At 43.6% G+C, this 24775-nt stretch overlaps 1 protein-coding gene across 3 annotated transcripts in view; it reads right to left on the bottom strand.

Annotated features, from left to right (window-relative positions):
• Positions 1-24775, bottom strand: part of LOC124111678 (SID1 transmembrane family member 1-like) — a 69580-nt gene that overhangs the window by 2350 nt on the left and 42455 nt on the right. For all 3 annotated transcript variants that reach the window (XM_048402157.1, XM_048402156.1, XM_048402155.1), the window contains 11 exons: positions 24559-24632; positions 22626-22692; positions 20269-20417; positions 13511-13559; positions 12387-12504; positions 11707-11843; positions 10016-10118; positions 5244-5317; positions 4183-4229; positions 2846-2951; positions 1062-1172 (listed from right to left, as the gene is read on the bottom strand). In XM_048402157.1, coding sequence (XP_048258114.1) covers positions 1062-1172; positions 2846-2951; positions 4183-4229; positions 5244-5317; positions 10016-10118; positions 11707-11843; positions 12387-12504; positions 13511-13559; positions 20269-20417; positions 22626-22692; positions 24559-24632 — 1035 coding nt within the window. The remainder of the gene's footprint in view (positions 1-1061; positions 1173-2845; positions 2952-4182; positions 4230-5243; positions 5318-10015; positions 10119-11706; positions 11844-12386; positions 12505-13510; positions 13560-20268; positions 20418-22625; positions 22693-24558; positions 24633-24775) is intronic.

Here is a 24775-nt window from a genome sequence, read left to right on the forward strand (position 1 = left end):
GTAAGTCTATGTTAAAGTATAGGAGTTATGATCATCTTAGCAGAATGATTGTTGTAAGTCTATGTTAAGGTATAGGAGTAACGATCATCTTAGCGCTACGATTGTCGTAAGTGTATGTTAACGTATGGGGGTTACGGACGTCTCAGCACTATGATTGTCGTAAGTCTATTTCAGGTCCTGGTGACCAATTTTAACCTGGGTCCCTACAGACTCCCAGCCCATGGAGTGCTGGGGGACAGTTCTAAGGCGGGTCCCAACACAGTGACAAGCAACAGAGGGCTAGGGACCTGTTCTATGTTGGGTCTCCACAGGGACACAAGCCACAGACAGCTAGGGACCTATTCAAAGACACAGAGTGACAAGCCACAGACGGCTAGGGACCTATTCAAAGACACAGAGTGACAAGCCACAGACAGCTAGGGACCTATTCAAAGACACAGAGTGACAAGCCACAGACAGCTAGGGACCTATTCAAAGACACAGAGTGACAAGCCACAGACAGCTAGGGACCTATTCAAAGACACAGAGTGACAAGCCACAGACGGCTAGGGACCTGTTCTAAGACACAGAGTGACAAGCCACAGACAGCTAGGGACCTATTCTAAGACACAGAGTGACAAGCCACAGACGGCTAGGGACCTATTCTAAGACACAGAGTGACAAGCCACAGACAGCTAGGGACCTATTCTAAGACACAGAGTGACAAGCCACAGACAGCTAGGGACCTATTCAAAGACACAGAGTGACAAGCCACAGACAGCTAGGGACCTATTCAAAGACACAGTATGACAAGCCACAGACAGCTAGGGACCTATTCTAAGACACAGAGTGACAAGCCACAGACAGCTAGGGACCTATTCAAAGACACAGAGTGACAAGCCACAGACGGCTAGGGACCTATTCAAAGACACAGAGTGACCAGCAACAGACAGCTAGGGATCTATTCTAAGACACATGGTGACAAGCAACAGACAGCTAGGGACCTATTCTAAGACACACAGTGACCAGCAACAGACAGCTAGGGACCTATTCTATGTTGGGTCAGGGCTGACCATACTTACGTGCCAGGATGTCAGGTGGGAGAAGAAGAAATAGAGTGCAGAGCCCCACGTAACCATCGACAGCAGGATTATGAATATGGCCACCATCTTGATCTTCTCTCCGGTCAGAAGCTGAACAAATACAAAAAACATTCAACAGCTTGTGTTCTGCTTGACTGTTGCTGCAATGGTATAACTCATTGCCATTTGCAGAATCTCAAGGTCTGTCATTACCTAAAGTCAGTGAGTGATTTGGGTTTAACACCGCTTTTAACAGTATTTCCAGTTATATCACAGCGTGTCAGCTTAATGTGGGAGGAAAGCCCGAAGTGATGCAGGTCTCAGACGTTTACCACTACAGTGAAACCCCTTGTTCAGGTATAGGGCTGACAAACCTAGAAACATAATCAGGGCGAACCAGGATTCGAACCCACAATCATAGGTTCCTGGCGTGCCCAAGGGACACAACTCTGCACAGCAAATCGCGGCGCCTTGAACGACTGGGCCACCCGTGCCCCCTATTACACACAGGGCAGCTCACTCAGACATTATGCACCTGTGCTGTTTCGAAACGTAGGCTTAAAAAAATAAAAGAATTGGTTCTCAGGCAATGGCTTTTGAAAATATAGTGTGGGCAGGCAGTGTTTTTTTAATGTTTTTGTTGTTGTTTTTTCGTTGTTGTTCAAACTAGTTTGTAACCAAATAAATAGATGTGTAACCAAATAAACAGTTGTGTACAATCAACGATGGAAAGGGCCTCCTGACATAAATGTATTCCTTGATGAGTAAAATACTGGAATATAGTATTTGACTACTGTTGGACCACCAGTGTGTGCATAATACAATGAGCTTTGATCTTATTTCACAATGCAAAGACATTATCGTCAGCACACAACACTGGAAGAGGCATGTCAACAAATCCGTACTGAAGTACACAAGTTAGTCCTATTAGTACACTATCTACCATTGGACTTGGAATATTTAAGGAGTTGTTTTTTTTCTTTTAAAAAAATTAAAATAATAATGAAACGTGCGGTGGACTTTAAGAATGACATTACATTATAAAGAGATCTTTACCCTTGCATGTTTCCATATCGAAAACATCAAATAATATAAACAAATATTGTGTACTTTGCTTGTCAAAGTCTCATATTATACAATTTGTTTTCCAAATATATGATATTTTTGATACACAAAAACCCACTTGGCTAATAATCTTTGTATATTTGTTCTTGACAAGGTGTGAACCTTTCTTCCTGTTGGTCCCGATCAGTGTCGATAGCCTCCAGACACTCTTACATACCTTCATGTGTGCGAGATACCATGCCGCAGTTTAACATGGATACCCCACCCAGACACAGTATACTGACTCCAAGCCGACCAGTCCTTGTTCTATCCCTGTATAGTGCTAGCCCACTAAGATACCATGCCGCAGTTTAACATGGATACCCCAACCAGACACAGTACACTGACTCCCAGCCGACCAGTCCTTGTTCTATCCCTGTATAGTGCAGGTCCACTGAGATACCATGCCGCAGTTTAACATGGATACCCCACTCAGACACAGTATACTGACTCTGAGCTGACCAGTCCTTGTTCTATCCCCGTATAGTACAGGCCCACTGACACACCATGCCGCAGTTTAACATGGATACCCTATTCAGACACAGTATACTGACTCCGAGCCGATACTGCCTTGTTCTATCCCCTTAATGCGAAGCGCCAGGCAGGGTAACAACAAGTACCATCTCTTACGACAGGGTGTGGAACCCAGACATTTCGCTTGCCCTCGGAGGCTGTCCTACCTTCATGAGGATGTAGAAGAGGCAGTACAGGAGGAGGTTGCCGATGAAGATGGCAAGGAGGTAGCTTGCGAAGTCTGCCGGCTGCTTGATAGCTCCGTAGATTGCACTGAAACAAGCAAAAAGTCTTACCAGGGTTTGAAATTCTTTGTATTAGAGTGTCAATGACATGGATTAAAACAACTGAAAAGAGTATTGTTAATCCCAAAGAAGTGAAATCTGGCAAATGTGGTCATCCACATGTCCATCTCTGTGTTCAACCTTGTGTACAAATACAGTTAACCACGTTCATAATGAACACACTTATAATGAACTGACAGATATAACAAACCTATTTTTGGGCCATTTGCTCTTTATATGCTATATATATGTTTATAACAAACTATGGTTATAACGTACTAAAATTAGTGGCCCCTTTGAGTTTGTTATAACCGTAGTTTACTGTACATGTTCATCTGTGTTCATCTATGAGCTCACATACAGATTGTCAATTTCCTGGGATTTCTTTTCTTTAAATTATCTAACTCTGGAGCATGTATACAAAATTACATTAAAATAATTTCATACTTTGAAGTTTACACTGTTCCTTTCATGCTGAATAGCTGAATGGATAGTCACGTGATCTGATATTTGGAGTTCACCAACCTATGAACAATTTTTTGTGAAATTGATCGTGTGAACTTTTGCCGGAACTACTTTCCGGGTTTCCCCGAATTCTCAATCAGTGTTTACAATCAACCAGTTTTTCTACGTTCTTCCATTAAAGTAACCACAAGTTCTTACACACACTCCGGTGCAGTGGTGACTCAGCATAACGTCACTGCCACAGGCTAATTTACATATCACGTGACCGGACTTTTCTCTTGTTTGTAAACCAACGCGCTTTTTCAGAAATCAGTATAGAATGGACTAATGCAAGTATTTGGGGGCACTTTACATATGTTTTGCATTATTATATAAATATGCAACAACAGCTGCGACAGTTAGTTGCATGACAAAATATATTTATACATCAAAGTGACCGTATCGCTAGCTCTCCTTTGGACTTCGATGACAGCACTTGGAGCCGTACAAACAATGTAAAAAAAGGATAATTACGCAGAAACAAGTAGATTTTCACGTATTAGGATACTTTCTTAATGAACCGTAACCGTTCTTTGACATTTGTTCATGAAAATGTGTAGACTTGTCAAACATGAAACGGATGAAAAGCATATGCAATATCTTGAATGAACTGTGAAAGATGTGACGAATCGTCACATGGCGCTGGCCTGTGGCAGAGGTACTATGCTGGCTGGCTGCCGGCCGCAAGGAACTCTGGGTAGGAGAGTGGTACTTACAATGACCAGTTGATGGCGTTGCCAATCAGCAAGAGTGTGAAACGATCCTGGAAAGAAGACACGGGAAATCAATCTCAAGAAATTTTTCAATCCAGGTCATGTAAAAGTCTGAGAGGGAATGAGTGGATCTACATTAGCGACTAAATTTTCGAAAATAAAAGTCTTATAAAATATAAACAAAAAGAAAATATGTATGAAACAGGAATTTATTTTTTAAAATATTCAGATAAAAATTAGTCTGGAAAACTTCTTGTGATTTCGATATACATGTATATATGAACTAGGGCACTTATTACGTTGAATACGGTAAACCTTAGGGTGTCTATAGGTCTGGAAATCAATATTGCAATAACTATTGATATTGAAAGAAACTATTACGATAACTTTTGATATTGCAAGCAACTATTACGATAAATATCGATAGTTTTCAGTGAATCATTTTAGATGGATTTTTTAGTTGAATTAAACCTTGGAACTGAAGTTTCCTTTGAATGTGATAACCATAAGAACAAATAAAAAGTAAAGCTTGAGATATGACTGATTTGTTTTTTCTTAACCCAAATAATTTAAGAAAAAGAAACTTCCACATTACCATGTGTAAATTACTACCACTCATGATCAAAAGAAAAACAAATTTGAACAGCATTGCATGTATTTTATTGCTATGGTAAATACAATCGAAACTATCGATATTCCTAACTGAAATCAATACTACTGATCAGAAACTGAATTAACAATCGATTTACCGTATTCGACGTAATAAGCGCCCAGCTCTAATAAGCGCCCACGGCAATATTTGTTAATATATTGGCTAGTGAACAATCCCAATTAGCACCCCTTCCGATTGATCAATGTACACAAGACTTATTTATTCGTGTATAATACGCACTCGTGTGTGATATGCACCCTTAATAATGGGCAATTAAATTCTGGAAAAATATATAGATCCTTACTTATAACTCTTCTAAATGCCTCTCGAAAAAATTGAATGTGTAGAGCTAGGTTACGTGTAGATTTGGTTTCAAATTCAATTTAGCCGAGTTCCTGTGTGAGAGACTCACCCTGTACGTTGGCCGCGCACATTTCAGGCAATCAGTCACAAACACGTACCACAGCCGCTTGAATATGTACCGATCTGTAACACAGGAAAAGTACATTAATTTTGTAACGACTACCCACAATGATGTCCTCAGCAGACTCAACATCAGTTATATGCAGGGAAGAGCCTCCAAGGAATTACGGATAACACAATTCCATTCTTCCGAGTTGTCAGTCGGTTATTCTTTACTAGTCTTTTTTTCTCTCAGAAAATGTAGAAAATATTGGTTTCCCAATCTCAAGAGGAGATATAAGTTGTTTTACTCTGTTGTTAGTGAGTGAGTGACTGGGTGAGTGAGTGAGTGAGTGAGTGAGTGAGTGAGTGAGTGGGTGAGTGGGTGGGTGGGTGGGTGAGTGAGTGAGTGAGTGAGTGAGTGAGTGAGTGAGCGAGCGAGCGAGCGAGTCGGGTTTAATGACGCTTTTAACACTATTTCAGTTATATCGCGGCGTGTCAGCTTAATGTGGGAGGAAAGCCCGAAGTGATGCAGGTCTCAGACGTTTACCACTTCGGTGAAACCCACGAGCACGGGTATGGTGCTGACAAACCTAGAAACATAATCAGGGCGAACCCGGATTCGCTCTGTTGGTGGAATGATGGGATTGTGTTATCTTCAATCATCTACACCAATGACGTCATATTTTTTTGGACCGGTTCACAAACAATGAAGACAACGGAACAATTGTCGTAATGGTCAGTGAGAAATACTTGCCTTGATTAGTTACAGCTTGCCGTCATATAGCTGTATTATTGTAGTGGGTGGGTGGGTGGGTGACGTCATACAGCTGTATTATTGTAGAGTGTGGGTGGGTGGGTGACGTCATATAGCTGTATTATTGTAGAGTGTGGGTGGGTGGGTGGGTGACGTCATACAGCTGTATTATTGTAGTGGGTGGGTGGGTGGGTGACGTCATACAGCTGTATTATTGTAGAGTATGGGTGGGTGCGTGGGTGACGTCATACAGCTGTATTATTGTAGAGTGTGGGTGGGTGGGTGGGTGACGTCATATAGCTGTATTATTGTAGTGGGTGGGTGGGTGGGTGACGTCATACAGCTGTATTATTGTAGAGTGTGGGTGGGTGGGTGACGTCATATAGCTGTATTATTGTAGTGGGTGGGTGGGTGGGTGACGTCATACAGCTGTATTATTGTAGAGTGTGGGTGGGTGGGTGACGTCATATAGCTGTATTATTGTAGAGTGTGGGTGGGTGGGTGGGTGACGTCATACAGCTGTATTATTGTAGTGGGTGGGTGGGTGGGTGACGTCATACAGCTGTATTATTGTAGAGTATGGGTGGGTGCGTGGGTGACGTCATACAGCTGTATTATTGTAGAGTGTGGGTGGGTGGGTGGGTGACGTCATACAGCTGTATTATTGTAGAGTGTGGGTGGGTGGGTGGGTGACGTCATATAGCTGTATTAATGTAGAGTGTGGGTGGGTGGGTGGGTGGGTGACGTCATATAGCCGTATTATTGTAGAGTGTGGGTGGGTGACGTCATACAGCTGTATTATTGTAGAGTGTGGGTGGGTGGGTGACGTCATATAGCTGTATTATTGTAGAGTGTGGGTGGGTGGGTGGGTGGGTGACGTCATACAGCTGTATTATTGTAGAGTGATGGTTGGTGGGTGACGTCATACAGCTGTATTATTGTAGAGTGTGGGTGGGTGACGTCATACAGCTGTATTATTGTAGAGTGTGGGTGGGTGGGTGACGTCATATAGCTGTATTATTGTAGAGTGATGGTTGGTGGGTGACGTCATACAGCTGTATTATTGTAGAGTGTGGGTGGGTGACGTCATACAGCTGTATTATTGTAGAGTGTGGGTGGGTGGGTGACGTCATATAGCTGTATTATTGTAGAGTGTGGGTGGGTGGGTGGGTGGGTGACGTCATACAGCTGTATTATTGTAGAGTGTGGGTGGGTGGGTGACGTCATATAGCTGTATTATTGTAGAGTGTGGGTGGGTGGGTGGGTGGGTGGGTGACGTCATACAGCTGTATTATTGTAGAGTGTGGGTGGGTGGGTGACGTCATATAGCTGTATTATTGTAGAGTGTGGGTGGGTGGGTGATGTCATATAGCTGTATTATTGTAGAGTATGGGTGGGTGGGTGATGTCATATAGCTGTATTATTGTAGAGTGTGGGTGGGTGGGTGACGTCATATAGCTGTATTATTGTAGAGTATGGGTGGGTGGGTGATGTCATATAGCTGTATTATTGTAGAGTGTGGGTGGGTGACGTCATACAGCTGTATTAATGTAGAGTGTGGGTGGGTGGGTGACGTCATATAGCTGTATTATTGTAGAGTGTGGGTGGGTGGGTGACGTCATACAGCTGTATTATTGTAGAGTGTGGGTGGGTGGGTGGGTGGGTGACGTCATATAGCTGTATTATTGTAGAGTGTGGGTGGGTGGGTGACGTCATATAGCTGTATTATTGTAGAGTGTGGGTGGGTGGGTGACGTCATATAGCTGTATTATTGTAGAGCGTGGGTGGGTGGGTGACGTCCTACAGCTGTATTATTGTAGAGTGATGGTTGGTGGGTGACGTCATACAGCTGTATTATTGTAGAGTGTGGGTTGGTGACGTCATATAGCTGTATTATTGTAGAGTATGGGTGGGTGGGTGACGTCATATAGCTGTATTATTGTAGAGTGTGGGTGGGTGGGTGACGTCATATAGCTGTATTATTGTAGAGTGTGGGTGGGTGGGTGACGTCATATAGCTGTATTATTGTAGAGTGTGGGTGGGTGGGTGGGTGACGTCATACAGCTGTATTATTGTAGAGTGTGGGTGGGTGGGTGACGTCATATAGCTGTATTATTGTAGAGCGTGGGTGGGTGGGTGACGTCATATAGCTGTATTATTGTAGAGTGTGGGTGGGTGGGTGACGTCATATAGCTGTATTATTGTAGAGTGTGGGTGGGTGGGTGACGACATATAGCTGTATTATTGTAGAGTGTGGGTGGGTGGGTGACGTCATATAGCTGTATTATTGTAGAGTGTGGGTGGGTGGGTGACGTCATATAGCTGTATTATTGTAGAGTGTGGGTGGGTGGGTGACGTCATATAGCTGTATTATTGTAGAGTGTGGGTGGGTGGGTGACGTCATATAGCTGTATTATTGTAGAGTGTGGGTGGGTGGGTGACGTCATATAGCTGTATTATTGTAGAGTGTGGGTGGGTGGGTGACGTCATATAGCTGTATTATTGTAGAGCGTGGGTGGGTGGGTGACGTCCTACAGCTGTATTATTGTAGAGTGATGGTTGGTGGGTGACGTCATACAGCTGTATTATTGTAGAGTGTGGGTTGGTGACGTCATATAGCTGTATTATTGTAGAGTATGGGTGGGTGGGTGACGTCATATAGCTGTATTATTGTAGAGTGTGGGTGGGTGGGTGACGTCATATAGCTGTATTATTGTAGAGTGTGGGTGGGTGGGTGACGTCATATAGCTGTATTATTGTAGAGTGTGGGTGGGTGGGTGGGTGACGTCATACAGCTGTATTATTGTAGAGTATGGGTGGGTGGGTGACGTCATATAGCTGTATTATTGTAGAGTATGGGTGGGTGGGTGACGTCATATAGCTGTATTATTGTAGAGTATGGGTGGGTGGGTGACGTCATATAGCTGTATTATTGTAGAGTATGGGTGGGTGGGTGACGTCATATAGCTGTATTATTGTAGAGTATGGGTGGGTGGGTGACGTCATATAGCTGTATTATTGTAGAGTATGGGTGGGTGGGTGACGTCATATAGCTGTATTATTGTAGAGTGTGGGTGGGTGGGTGACGTCATATAGCTGTATTATTGTAGAGTGTGGGTGGGTGGGTGGGTGACGTCATACAGCTGTATTATTGTAGAGTGTGGGTGGGTGGGTGACGTCATATAGCTGTATTATTGTAGAGTGTGGGTGGGTGGGTGACGTCATACAGCTGTATTATTGTAGAGTGTGGGTGGGTGGGTGACGTCATATAGCTGTATTATTGTAGAGTGTGGGTGGGTGGGTGACGTCATATAGCTGTATTATTGTAGTGGGTGGGTGGGTGGGTGACGTCATATAGCTGTATTATTGTAGAGTGTGGGTGGGTGGGTGACGTCATATAGCTGTATTATTGTAGAGTATGGGTGGGTGGGTGACGTCATATAGCTGTATTATTGTAGAGTGTGGGTGGGTGGGTGACGTCATACAGCTGTATTATTGTAGAGTGTGGGTGGGTGGGTGACGTCATATAGCTGTATTATTGTAGAGTGTGGGTGGGTGGGTGACGTCATATAGCTGTATTATTGTAGAGTGTGGGTGGGTGGGTGACGTCATATAGCTGTATTATTGTAGAGTGTGGGTGGGTGGGTGACGTCATATAGCTGTATTATTGTAGAGTGTGGGTGGGTGGGTGACGTCATATAGCTGTATTATTGTAGAGTGTGGGTGGGTGGGTGACGTCATATAGCTGTATTATTGTAGAGTGTGGGTGGGTGGGTGACGTCATATAGCTGTATTATTGTAGAGTGTGGGTGGGTGGGTGGGTGACGTCATATAGCTGTATTATTGTAGAGTGTGGGTGGGTGGGTGACGTCATATAGCTGTATTATTGTAGAGTGTGGGTGGGTGGGTGACGTCATACAGCTGTATTATTGTAGAGTGTGGGTGGGTGGGTGGGTGGGTGACGTCATATAGCTGTATTATTGTAGAGTGTTGCGTAAACAACAAACAAACCAACAAAAGCTCACCTATCTGCCACCGGCCCATGTAGTAGATCTGTGCACTGAGAAGTAGGCTGACCAGCATATGGACGATGGCATACATGATCCAAAACAGACGAGTTGCATATACCTGTAAGTAAACAGACGTGTTGCATATACCTGTAAGTAAACAGACGTGTTGCATATACCTGTAAGTAAACAGACGTGTTGCATATACCTGTAAGTAAACAGACGTGTTGCATATACCTGTAAGTAAACAGACCAGTTGCATATACCTGTAAGTAAACAGACGAGTTGCATATACCTGTAAGTAAACAGACGTGTTGCATATACCTGTAAGTAAACAGACGTGTTGCATATACCTGTAAGTAAACAGACCAGTTGCATATACCTGTAAGTAAACAGACGTGTTGCATATACCTGTAAGTAAACAGACGTGTTGCATATACCTGTAAGTAAACAGACGTGTTGCATATACCTGTAAGTAAACAGACCAGTTGCATATACCTGTAAGTAAACAGACCAGTTGCATATAATACAAAATACAAATACTTCAAAACAAATTGATTCATTTAACCATTTGTCAAAATGTAAAATGTTTAAAATATTGTTTGAATTTTTTTTACTTTCTTCCATATCACCCAAACACCTCCAAAAATTATTTGGCAAGATTTAATTTATAAAATGCTGAATTCCAATAACGACTGTTTGTGTCAGTAACCATGTGAGTCAAAATCAAAAACTGGTTTTAAACGTGTATAAGTTGCGTAGGTTTACTGACACAAACAGTCGTTATTGGTATATTATTGCATCCCGAAAGTGCATGTCTGTAAGTTTACACAAGTGATTTCTAAATTCATTTCAATAAGCTATTTCAGCTGTACGTAAGTTTATCAGAAAAATGCAGGTAACATCTGGTATTTGGCCTCATGACCTGTGAAGATCCGAGTTAGAATTGGTCTTCATCAACCCACTGAACTTCATCATCATCGTATCCCATTTGTGTAGATCGATGCTCATGATGTCAATCACTGGATTATCTGGTCCAGATTGGAATATGGCTGAGTGCGACTTTAAAACAACAAACTAAACATGACCTCCTTTGTAGATTTATCGGATTAGAATTATGAATCTGAGTTCATTGGATTAACTGTACATATCAATCTCATTAAAATCAGATCTTAGTTCTCGCTACCGCTAAACAAAGATCTTAGGACATCCCATTACGGGTCACGTCAGAACGACCTTTCATCCGACTAATCAGAGAGTCGCTTACCAGATTAAATTGAAAGTCAGAATGTGATTTCTAATCATGGAACTTCAACAGGGGGTATTCCGAACGATGGTTACGGGTTTAACGACTGAGTCCATACAATCTAGACCATCTATTAGCCACTCCAGAGTTTTCTTTTGTTCAGATTTCAAATTTGTAATCGTGAATTTGCCCAAATATGTTTCGAATCGTAGTCGCCAATTTGAAAATAGTGCCGTAAAGCACGAGAAAGCTGCCTTCTGATTGGTCATTCTATTGGTCGGTCAAAGTTCGTGCAAGGTCGGTCTGACGTGCCCCGTAATGTGATGTCCTCAGATCCCTGTTTAGCGGTAGCGAGATCTAAGATCTGATCATAATGAGATTGTGTACAGACTGGAATCCTTTATCAGATTATAATTATGAAACTGAGTTCATCGGATTAACTGTACATATTAAACAACCTTACCACTCCGATTACGGCCATGAAGATAACGAGTGCCATGCACAGATACGCCTGGTACGCCTTGGCGTTGATGTCAGGATGGCGGGACTGGTAGATCTTCAGCATACACAAACACGCTATGATGTACATGAACGACGTGTCTGAAACACAGGAATATTTCAGGACTCATAGGACTTTACTGACAGAAATTCTACATCCTAAGTGAGTGGGTTGCTGCTGTAGAAACTAACAGGTTTCATCCACTCTCCTTATGATAATAACATGATGAAAACCCTTAAAAAGGGCAAATTTCTACGAGTCCTTATGATATCGTTACTATTTAGCAGTTTGGCAAGGACTACAGGACTAGTGCCAATTTCTAACGCCGGGGTTGGGTTTAGTGCCCCTTTTAACAGTATTCCAGTTATATCACGGCGTGTCAGCTTATTGTGGGAGGAAAACCCGAAGTGATGCAGGTCTCAGACGTTTACCACTTTGGTGAAACCCACAAGCACAGGTATGGTGCTGACAAACCTAGAAACATAATCGGGGCGAACTGGGATTCGAACCCACAATCATAGGTTTCTGGCGTGCCCAAGAGACGCAACTCTGCACAGCGAATTGTGGCGCCTTAGACGACTGGGCCACCCGTGCCCCCAGGCACACTTGAAGCATCGGTTTCTATGGATACTGTCGGTCCTCACCAAACTGGAAGTTGGAGTAGTTGGGGCACACGTGGTAGCAGGCGCTCATCACGCCCTCCATCACCAGGGCAACACCCATCGCATAGAACAGGCCGAAGTGCTGTGGGATGCCAAACCTCTGAAACAACAAACAACACACTCAGGGAAGAGTTTTTTTTATCAGAGTGAGTGAGTGAGTGAGTGAGTGAGTGAGTTTTCTTATCGGGTGAGTTTTTTTAATCAGAGTGAGTGAGTGAGTGAGTGAGTGAGTGAGTGAGTAAGTGAGTGAGTGAGTAAGTGAGTGAGTGAGTGAGTTTTCTTATCGGGGTGAGTTTTTTTATCAGAGTGAGTGAGTGAGTGCGTGAGTGCGTGAGTTCTTATCGGGTGAGTTTTTTTTAATCAGAGTGAGTGAGTGAGTGCGTGAGTGCGTGAGTTCTTATCGGGTGAGTTTTTTTTAATCAGAGTGAGTGAGTGAGTGAGTTTTCTTATCAGGGTGAGTTTTTTATCAGTGAGTGTGTTTTCTTATCGGGTGAGTTTTTTTTAATCAGATTGAGTGAGTGAGTTTTCTTATCGGGTGAGTTTTTTTTATCAGAGTGAGTGAGTGAGTGAGTTTTCTTATCAGGGTGAGTTTTTTATCAGTGAGTGTGTTTTCTTATCGGGTGAGTTTTTTTAATCAGAGTGAGTGAATGAGTGAGTGAGTGAGTTTTCTTATCGGGTGAGTTTTTTTATCAGAGTGAGTGAGTGAGTGAGTGAGTTTTCTTATCGGGTGAGTTTTTTTTATCAGAGTGAGTGAGTGAGTGAGTGAGTGAGTGAGTGAGTGAGTGAGTGAGTGAGTGAGTGAGTGAGTTTTCTTATCGGATGAGTTTTTTTTATCAGAGTGAGTGAGTGAGTGAGTTTTCTTATCGTGGTGATTTTTTTATCAGAGTGAGTGAGTGAGTGAGTGAGTGAGTGAGTGAGTGAGTGAGTGAGTGATCTGGTTGAGTGAGTGAGTGAGTGAGTGAGTGTTGGAAGAGAGGGGAGGTATGGAGGGAGGAAACCCTGCTTCAAACCTTAAACTGTAAGTCATTAATATGTACATGATCATTGTTTCTCTTCTCACTGAGCATACCATAAGAAAATATCTTTCTATTCACTGTACTTCATACCTGTTCCACATCTCCGTGCTCTCTCACCAGCCTCTTGTGTGAAGAATCTCTGAAACATCGAGATAGACATCTTAAAGTCTTGAGGTGAGAGCTGAAAGGACATTTTCACTTTGCGATCAAATAATTTCACTTACATAGCCACATGCTTGCAATTGCGTGTTTCCTGACTTGGACTGGTCTGGACTAATGCCAGTGTCATAGTGCTAGCCCACTGAGATACCATACCGCAGAATACCCTACTCAGACACAGTATACTGACTCCGAGCCGACCAGTCCTCGTTCTATCCCTGTATAGTGCTAGCCCACTGAGATACCATGCCGCAGTTTAACATGAATACCCCACTCAGACACAGTATACTGACTCCGAGCCAGCCAGTCCTTGTTCTATCCCTGTATAGTGCTAGCCTGCTGAGATACCATGCCGCAGTTCAACATGAATACCCCACTCAGACACAGTATACTGACTCCGAGCTGACCAGTCCTCGTTCTATCCCTGTATAGTGCTAGCCCACTGAGATACCATGCCGCAGTTTAACATGAATACCCCACTCAGACACAGTATACTGACTCCGAGCCAGCCAGTCCTTGTTCTATCCCTGTATAGTGCTAGCCTGCTGAGATACCATGCCGCAGTTCAACATGAATACCCCACTCAGACACAGTATACTGACTCCGAGCCGACCAGTCTTTGTTCTATCCCTGTATAGTGCTAGCCCACTGAGATACCATGCCGCAGTTCAACATGGATACCCCACTCAGACACAGTACACTGACTCCGAGCTGACCAGTCCTTGTTCTATCCCTGTATAGTGCAGGTCCACTGAGATACCATGCCGCAGTTCAACATGAATACCCCACTCAGACACAGTACACTGACTCCGAGCTGACCAGTCCTTGTTCTATCCCTGTATAGTGCTAGTCCACTGAGATACCATGCCACAGTTCAACAGGAATACCCCACTCAGACACAGTATACTGACTCCAAGCCAAGTAGTCCTCGTTCTATCCCCGTATAGTGCTGACCCACTGGATACCATGCCGCAGTTTAACATGAATACCCTACTCAGACACAGTACACTGACTCCGAGCTGACCAGTCCTTGTTCTATCCCTGTATAGTGCTAGCCCGCTGAGATACCATGCCGCAGTTTAACATGAATACCCCACTCAGACACAGTATACTGACTCCGAGCCGACCAGTCCTTGTTTTAGCCCCGTATAGTGTTAGCTCACTGAGATACCATGCCGCAGTTCAACATGAATACCCCACTCAGACACAGTATACTGACTCCGAGCCGACCAGTCCTTGTTTTAGCCCCTTATAGTGCTAGCCCGCTGAGATACCATGCCGCAGTTCAACATGAATACCCCACTCAGACACAGTATACTGACTCCGAGCTGACCACTCCTTGTTCTATCCCTGTATAGTGCTAGCCCACTGAGATACCATGCCGCAGTTCAACAGGAATACCCCACTCAGACACAGTATACTGACTCCGAGCCGACCAGTCCTTGTTCTATCCCTGTATAGTGCCAGCCCACTGAGATACCATGCCGCAGTTTGACATGAAGACCCCACTCAGACACAGTATACTGACTCCGAGCTGACCAGTCCTTGTTCTATCCCTGTATAGTTCTAGCCCACTGAGATACCATGCCGCAGTTCAACATGAATACCCCACTCAGACACAGTATACTGACTCCGAGCCGACCAGTCCTTGTTCTATCCCTGTATAGTGCTAGCCCACTGAGATACCATGCCGCAGTTCAACATGAATACCCCACTCAGACACAGTATACTGACTCCGAGCTGACCAGTCCTTGTTCTATCCCCGTATAGTGCTAGTCAACTGAGATACCATGCCGCAGTTCAACATGAATACCCCACTCAGACACAGTATACTGACTCCGAGCTGACCAGTCCTTGTTCTATCCCCGTATAGTGCTAGTCAAATGAGATACCATGCCACAGTTCAACATGAATACCCCACTCAGACACAGTATACTGACTCCGAGCTGACCAGTCCTTGTTCTATCCCCGTATAGTGCTAGTCAACTGAGATACCATGCCACAGTTCAACATGAATACCCCACTCAGACACAGTATACTGACTCCGAGCTGACCAGTCCTTGTTCTATCCCCGTATAGTGCTAGTCAACTGAGATACCATGACACAGTTCAACAGGAATACCCCATTCAGACACAGTATACTGACTCCGAGCCGACCAGTCCTTGTTTTATCCCCTATAGTACAGGCCCACTGAGATACCATGCCGCAGTTCAACATGAATACCCCATTCAGACACAGTATACTGACTCCGTGCCGACCAGTCCTTGTTCTATCCCTGTATAGTGCTAGCCCACTGAGATACCACGCCGCAGTTCAACATGAATACCCCACTCAGACACAGTATACTGACTCCAAGCCGACCAGTCCTTGTTCTATCCCCGTATAGTGCTAGTCCACTGAGATACCATGCCACAGTTCAACATGGATACCCCACTCAGACACAGTATACTGACTCCGAGCTGACCAGTCCTTGTTTTAGCCCCTTAATGTCGAGCGCCAGACAGGGTAACAACAAGTACCATCGTTTATATAGCGACGTGCATGCACGTGCGTGTGTGTGGCTGCTTGTACTAGTCCGGACTGATGCCGATTTATAGTGCTAGCTCACTGAGATACCATGCCGCAGTTTAACATGAATACCCCACTCAGACACAGTATACTGACTCCGAGTCGACCAGTCCTTGTTTTAGCCCCTTAATGCCGAGCGCCAGACAGGGTAACAACAAGTACCATCGTTTATATAGCGACGTGCATGCACGTGCGTGTTTGTGGCTGCTTGTACTAGTCCGGACTGATGCCGATTTATAGTGCTAGCTCACTGAGATACCATGCCGCAGTTTAACATGAATACCCCACTCAGACACAGTATACTGACTCCGAGCCGACCAGTCCTCGTTCTATCCCTGTATAGTGCTAGCTCACTGAGATACCATGCCGCAGTTCAACAGGAATACCCCACTCAGACACAGTATACTGACTCCGAGCCGACCAGTCCTTGTTTTAGCCCCTTAATGCCGAGCGCCAGTCAACAAGGCATGCAACAAACACATATCTTGTTGTGAATGGAGGGTGCTATCGGCAGGGCAGGGCTAAAGTACTCACGCAGGGCTAAAGTACTCACGCAGGGCTTAAGTACTCACGGAAATGAAAAAAAACTGTTTTTTCGATCTCAGATTTTAAATAAATGTAGTTAATATACAAAATATATAAATATTCAAACAACTCAATTACCGTATTCGACGTAATAAGCGCCCCGCTCTAATAAGCGCCCACGGCGATATTTGCTAATATATTGGCAAGTGAACAATCCCAATTAGCACCCCTTCCGATTGATCAATGTACACAAGACTTATTTATTCGTGTATAATACGCACTCGTGTGTTATATGCACCCTTAATTATGGGCAATTAAACAGTATATAAAAAGTTCAGGCCGTCAGCATAAACCACGAAATTTATCTTTCCACTCTGTTTTTTCCCACCAAAATAATATTCTAATAAGAGCGCCCTATTTCTAATTTTGAGAGCGCCCTGGGCGCTTATTACGTCGAATACGGTAGTACTATTTGGGCCTTGGCACAAATACAGCGTATCAAAGGTTTTTATGTCTTTTTACACGTAAAAGTGTGTAAAAATATGAACAAAACAGACTATCGTGAAACTGAGCATAACCAGGTGTTAGTAGATCAAGGTGAATGTCCATGACCTATGACACCTTGACGACAGGTGAAAACTGGTGCTTGAAACCCACGTGCATGTGATTTGTCAGTGGTTAGTGATTTGTGAGTGGCATTGTGGGATAGTGAATCACTGTCAAAATATCAGAACGTAAAAGTAACATATTACCTTCTCAAACAACAACTTACATGCCATTATTATTATGTACATAAACATAGCTGTTACTTTTATTGTTGTTTTGATAACTTTTTCCAGGCTTATTTGCACAATTCCTATAGCCTGTTTCTGCCATGTCAGTTTGGAATTAGTTTTATTTTTGAATGTTGAAAGTGCCTACAAATTACCTCCTGTAAAGTACATTTTGTATTGAGCACTGAGATAAAACTAGCAAATCCAGACTAGTACTTTTCCAGTTGTTTTGTTATTACGTATTTACATCTACGTAATGCTTTGTGTCGATTATTAAATCCAGCAAAATAGGTTTTTTTCATTTCCATGAGTACTTTTTTTAGTTATCAGTGATCCATTCACAAAATATTCACCGTTATTTTGCTTTTCATGTCGAATGAAATGTGATTGATATTATGAGCAGAGCTCCAGATAAGCTTTTGGTGTTGTGGGTATTTTACCCATGCATTTTAAAATCACTGGGTATCAGTAATTCTATCTGCGTATTCAAATTTCTGTTACCCACTAGTTTTTACACATGTGGGTATTTAAGTTAAATATTTAAAAACACTATTCATCTAGTCCCTGCAAACTGGTATGGTGTGGGTTTGAGAGCTTTATAGGACTCAAAAATACCACGATACTTCCACAAGAAAGTGTGATGGCAAATGATCATGATGTGACTGTCATCGGGGAGTTTGGCAAGGTTGACGGAATGCACGTTTATAATTTCAAAATAAGTTGCTGATTTGCTAATCGAATACGCAGGGTTACTTCACAATATTTTGATGATACGCACAAAATCTGTTTTTGTAGCGTATCTGTAATGTTCGTTGCGTATTTGATACGCTTGGATTATTTTTTACTGCGTATTTCTGTATTTCTGATGCGTATTTCACGCAGATACGCAGCTTATCTGGAGCTCTGTTATGAGCACATCGATTTTGCGCTTATTCTCAAAGTGTAAGCCAGCATTTGCTGGCTTGTTTGTTTGTTGTTTAACCACATTTAGCAATATTCCAGCTACACGACAGTATGGAATGTTTCAGAGCATAATAAAGACTTGTTATTCTATTAGGCATTGACATTTTATATCATATTGGTATGAAGCAGTCTGGGTTTCGAACCACCGACCTTCCGCTGTCTGGACAGACACCCCATCTACTGCACCACAGATGTGAATGAATGATAAAATTTGGTCTTCTCACTTTGGTCTCCATAACGATCTGGGTAAAATAGGTCTTCAGCAACCCATGCTTGCCGTAAAAGGCGACAATGCCCGTCATAAGAGGTGTCTAACCGAATCGGGTGTTCAGGCTTGCTGACTTGGTTGATGCATGTCATCGTATCCCCATTGCGTGGATCAGTGCTCATTCATCTTCCCAAAGTAAGGGAGTTAACTGACTATAAAAGTCCAGTTTCCACCCTTGCCAAACTAGGCTGCAATTATGGAGACATAATTGTGTATCGAAATCAAAATCCGGTTCGTCAACTTGCCGTGCAGATTTCGGTCGATTGTAGGATTTGCAAAGCATGTGTGCCGTCAACTTAGTGTCAACAATATTTTCCAAATCCCTTCATGTTTTTAATCAAGGTGCTCACGTGATTTAAAGCACTTCGCGACATCAGACCCTTTTATTACAATATACAGTGAAGTCCCGTTAATCCGACATGTCGGATTAACGAGTATGTCGGTTCAACAAATTTAGGTAGTATCAACGTTTGTGATCGAAAATTGGACAACTACACGATAGATAACGAGATGAACAAGTAATAAAAAAAGGAAAAAGGAAATATTCATACTGTTGTGTTACATTGTTAGCAGAATATGTTTTCTAATCATGCAACCTCTTAAGTTTAACACAAAACTACTGTTACGGACTGTATGACTGATTCAAAATACTTTTTAAAGCATAGTCTGGAATGGAAGTCGCCAATTTGAAACTAGTGCTGCAATGCTGATGAAAGCTGCTTTCTTAGTGACTAATGTCGACTTCCTGTTAGTAATTTCATTGGTAGGTCAAAGTTCGCGAAAGGTCATTCTGACATGACCGGTAATGGGATGTGCGCAGTGGTAGCGAGAACTTGTATCCAATTTTATGAGATTGAGGTAATCTAGGCATGTGATTAATCCTGTTTTGTGTATTTAAAGCAGTAATTATTTATTGTTAAGCACGTTTATCTCTGCAGCTGTTGAAATATGCAGCTAGTCGCCGACTCGTCTCGCAACAAAACACAGGGCTATGTACTCGCAGATGACCGCGGAGTACTCTGATCACTGTGTCGGATTAACGAGACTGATTAATGAGTGATTTCAGCAATTCGTTGCACATTAGGTGTGTCGGAGTCGGAGTGCGAGACTGTCGGATTAACGGGTCTAAATAGCACCGATTTAATCGGTTCCAATCATTTGTGTCGGATAAAGCTGATTGTCGGATTAACGAGTGTCGGATAAACGAGACTTGACTGTAGATCTTGCTTATCAATCAGATCGTCATGACTGGGCGCCGCCATTTTCTTTGAAGCAAATGGAAGTGATATGAGAGGTGGAACCTGATTGGTCAATAGGAGAGGCATAGAAGGGACATAACCTTGAACAGTTTGACAATCAATTAACTCCCTTGCTTCAGGTAGATGATGCTCATGATGTCAATCACGGGACTGTCTGATCCAGACTCGATTATTTACAGACTGTATAGCTGGAATATTATGGCGTTAAACAACAAACAAATCAAATCTCACAAACAAATCTCACACAGGTAAATACTGTCTCATAAGATGGTCTGTTGCGCATATTCTTTTTGAAGAATTTCCAGGTCATAAAAAAACGATGGATGCGTTACCTGTGCCAGACTAGGAGGATGAAGAGTATCCCGAGCAGGACATAGCCGATGTTGCTGAAGACGTTGTTGAAGCAGCTGAGGACGCCGAGGGGGTGGGCGCAGTCAAAGTTGTAGTAGCACAGGTCTTCATTCCCAGTTGCAACCAGAACCTGCGACAACACAACATGACTTCACTAACCGGTGATTGATATTATGAGCACAAGTGTAAGCCAGCAGTTGTTTAACCACGTTTATCATCCGAAACTTGCTCCCACAGGAGATATGGTTGATATCTATACTGTAGATATTGCTGCAATGAAATTGCATCACAATGCTTTGCAGACCATTGTGACGTCATTGGTCAAATGACATCACTAACAGCTTTGCTACTGAAGCTGTTAGCAGTACTTTTTACACTTAAGACACTGCTTATTACTTTCTATTTCTTTTGGATGATTCATTGATAAAAGTGGAAAAAAATCCTCGGCAAGCCTCGGAGTTTTCCCACTTTTATCAACTCGTGTTGATATATTTGATATCAAAAGACACTCGGGTGAGATTCTCTATTTATCATCCGAAACTGGCTGCCACAGGAGATATAGCTTTGGTGAGATCAAGCGATGTATTACTTGCCCGTGAAGAGTTCACCCGTTTAATAAACATGCAGCTGTATTATACATTGTGTGATACCAAAGCGTGTGCTTATGTACTGCGGGAACAAGTTCCACTGACAAACATTGAGAGCTCTCAACATCACTTGGCTTATTCAGCGACATTGCGTGAGGAGATGATAGACCACTGAGAGGAGCTTATGCACACTCAATGACCCCAGCAACCCTGTTGCTAGGCTGAGCACATGGCATTGTTTCGCCGATGGATCTTGCGACAAAATTCCACAAATCACGTCATAGAGTATTGTGACGCGATCGTATTTTAGCGCAACGACAGTCGTAAGTTTCTGTTATGATAACCTTAGCGCTATGATAACTTTGTGGAACGGAAAAGTATTATTCTGTTAAATTCAATTGGATTACGTTGTGGATCGTGTAGGTGTCTGCCTATTCATACACGACAGTGAAATTCTAAAAAAAGTGATAAATGGCAAGTAATAAATAAAATACTAAACTCACTACAGTGTAATACCAATTTTATGAAACTCGTTTCATAAAATTGGTATTACACAGGAGCTTGTTTAGTATTCCATATATCTACATTGTAGATCATAATGAGGGCTCACTAGTTCACCCTGAATCCCAAATACCATCTAATGTGGGCTCACTAGTTCACCCTGAATCCCGAATACCATCTAATGTGGGCTCACTAGTTCACCCTGAATCCCGAATACCATCTAATGTTGGCTCACTAGTTCACCCTGAATCCCGAATACCATCTAATGTTGGCTCACTAGTTCACCCTGAATCCCGAATACCACCTAATGTGGGCTCACTAGTTCACCCTGAATCCCGAATACCATCTAATATTGGCTCACTAGTTCACCCTGAATCCCGAATACCACCTAATGTGGGCTCACTAGTTCACCCTGAATCCCGAATACCAACTAATGTTGGCTCACTAGTTCACCCTGAATCCCAAATACCAACTAATGTTGGCTCACTAGTTCACCCTGAATCCCGAATACCAACTAATGTTGGCTCACTAGTTCACCCTGAATCCCAAATACCATCTAATGTGGACTCACTAGTTCACCCTGAATCCCAAATACCATCTAATATTGGCTCACTAGTTCACCCTGAATCCCGAATACCATCTAATATTGGCTCACTAGTTCACCCTGAATCCCAAATACCATCTAATATTGGCTCACTAGTTCACCCTGAATCCCAAATACCATCTAATATTGGCTCACTAGTTCACCCTGAATCCCAAATACCATCTAATATTGGCTCACTAGTTCACCCTGAATCCCGAATACCATCTAATATTGGCTCACTAGTTCACCCTGAATCCCGAATACCATCTAATATTGGCTCACTAGTTCACCCTGAGTACAGACACAAATTTCAACAACACAATCATGTCGGAGTTCATTCTTCAAAGGCAGAATGAGTGAGTGAGTGAGTGAGTGAGTGAGTGAGTGAGTGAGTGAGTGAGTGAGTATGGTTTTACGCCGCTTTTAGCAATATTCCAGCAATATCACGGCGGGGGACCCCAGAAATGGGCTTCACACATAGTACCCATGTCGGGAATCGAACCCAGGTCTTCGGCGTGACGAGCCAACGCTTTAACCACTAGGCTACCCGACCGCCCCAAAGGCAGAATGAAAACCTATTGAACACGTCTCTATGTCATTTAAGGTTCCGATGAAGATAAATTGCTGAAAAAAATATTTAAAAATCATCCTTTTTTTTTACTCTTACGTTCTGGTATGTGATGACCAGTTGAGCTACCGGCAGTCCATAGAAGATAGCAATGGTGAACAGATTCCTGGAAACAGCAGAGATAAATTTAAGCTAGCAACCCAAGGAGGTAGGAGGGGAGAGACAGAAGGCAGCCATACTTTTGATAATAGATACCGTATTCGACGTAATAAGCGCCCCGCTCTAATAAGCGCCCATGGCGATATTTGCTAATATATTGGCAAGTGAACAATCCAAATTAGCATCCCTTCCGATTGATCAATGTACACAAGACTTATTTATTCGTGTATAATACCCACTCGTGTGTTATATGCCCCCTTAATTAATCTGGAAAAATATATCTGTCGTATATAAACAGTTCAGACTGTCAGCATAAACCACGAAATGTATCTTTCAACTCTGTTTTTTCCACCAAAATAATATTCTAATAAGAGCCCCCTATTTCTAATTTTGAGAGCGCCCTGGGCGCTTATTACGTCGAATACGGTAATTGTTTTATAAAATCAAAGATGGCTACCTTGTGGCCATATTACAGGAATCAGAATGGAGACCATTGTGGCTACAGCAGATGTTAAACTAGCTTGGAACAGTTGAAGAATTGACAACAAATTGACAAAAAGGCCTGTTTAACAGTGGTGTGCTAGGTAAGGAGTGTAGGTCTTTGCAAAGTAGCTACCGATTCTGCAGCCATCTTCTGGTGAGATCTGATATTTTGCCATCTGTAGAATCCATAGGTGACCCTTCAAAGTGAGGTGAGGTGAGGTGAGGTGAAATTGGGTTTAACGTCGCGTCCAAGATTATTGCACTGATATAGCGATGTGCATGCACGTGTGTGTGTGTGTGTGGCTGCTTGTACTAGCCCGGACTGATGCTGATTTATAGTGCTAGCACACTGAGATACCATGCCGCAGTTTAACATGAATAACCCACTCAGACACAGTATACTGACTCCGAGCCGACCAGTCCTTGTTTTAGCCCCTTAATGCCGAGCGCCAGACAGGGTAACAACAAGTACCATCTTTTAACGTCTTTTGGTATGACACGGCTGGGGATCGAACCCCGGACCTTCCGCTCTCCGGGCAAACGCTCTACCAATAGACCACGGAGGCGGTCGGGTTGCTGAAGACCTGTTCTAACCAGGATCTGCTACTTCAAGTTTCATCCATAACAGTAAGTGTTGTTATTTTTATTTTGCCTCACATGTTGAAATAAAAATTAAACCATCCCATTGGAGCTAACGGAGACAGCTGACGGAGGGGGATGACAGAGGGGGATGACGGAGGGTGATGACGGAGGGGGATGATGGAGGGGCATGATGGAGAGGGATGCCGGAGAGGGATGACGGAGGGGGATGATGGAGAGGGATGACGGAGGGGGATGACGGAGGGGGATGATGGAGAGGGATGACGGAGAGGGATGATGGAGGGGGATGATGGAGGGGGATGATGGAGGGGGATGATGGAGGGGGATGACGGAGAGGGATGACGGAGGGGGATGACGGAGGGGGATGACGGAGGGGGATGACGGAGGGGGATGATGGAGGAGGATGATGGAGAGGGATGACGGAGGGGGAGGGGGATGATGGAGAGGGATGACGGAGGGGGATGACGGAGGGGGATGATGGAGGGGGATGATGGAGAGGGATGATGGAGAGGGATGACGGAGGGGGATGACGGAGGGGGATGATGGAGGGGGATGACGGAGGGGGATGACGGAGGGGGATGATGGAGGGGGATGATGGAGGGGGATGATGGAGAGGGATGACGGAGAGGGATGACGGAGGGGGATGACGGAGGGGGATGACGGAGGGGGATGATGGAGGGGGATGATGGAGGGGGATGACAGAGGGGGATGATGGAGAGGGATGACGGAGAGGGATGACGGAGGGGGATGATGGAGGGGGATGACAGAGGGGGATGACAGAGGGACTCACCAGTGGTAGATCTTATACAGCTTGGACAACTTCTTGCGACTTTTCCGTGCGAGGTCGGACACAAACAAGGCTGTCTGGAAAGCAATCAGTGAATGATGTTTTACACAGGCAATGGTCCACGCACTAAGCCACACAAATAATCACCCACCATGGATCTGAGTCGTACCATGGATCTGTGTCCTACTAAGGATCTGTGTCCTACTAAGGATCTGAGTAC

This window comes from Haliotis rufescens, unplaced genomic scaffold (genome assembly GCF_023055435.1).
Source record: "Haliotis rufescens isolate VD_foot unplaced genomic scaffold, xgHalRufe1.0.p SCAF_24, whole genome shotgun sequence".
Classification (NCBI taxonomy): Eukaryota; Metazoa; Mollusca; class Gastropoda; order Lepetellida; family Haliotidae; genus Haliotis; species Haliotis rufescens.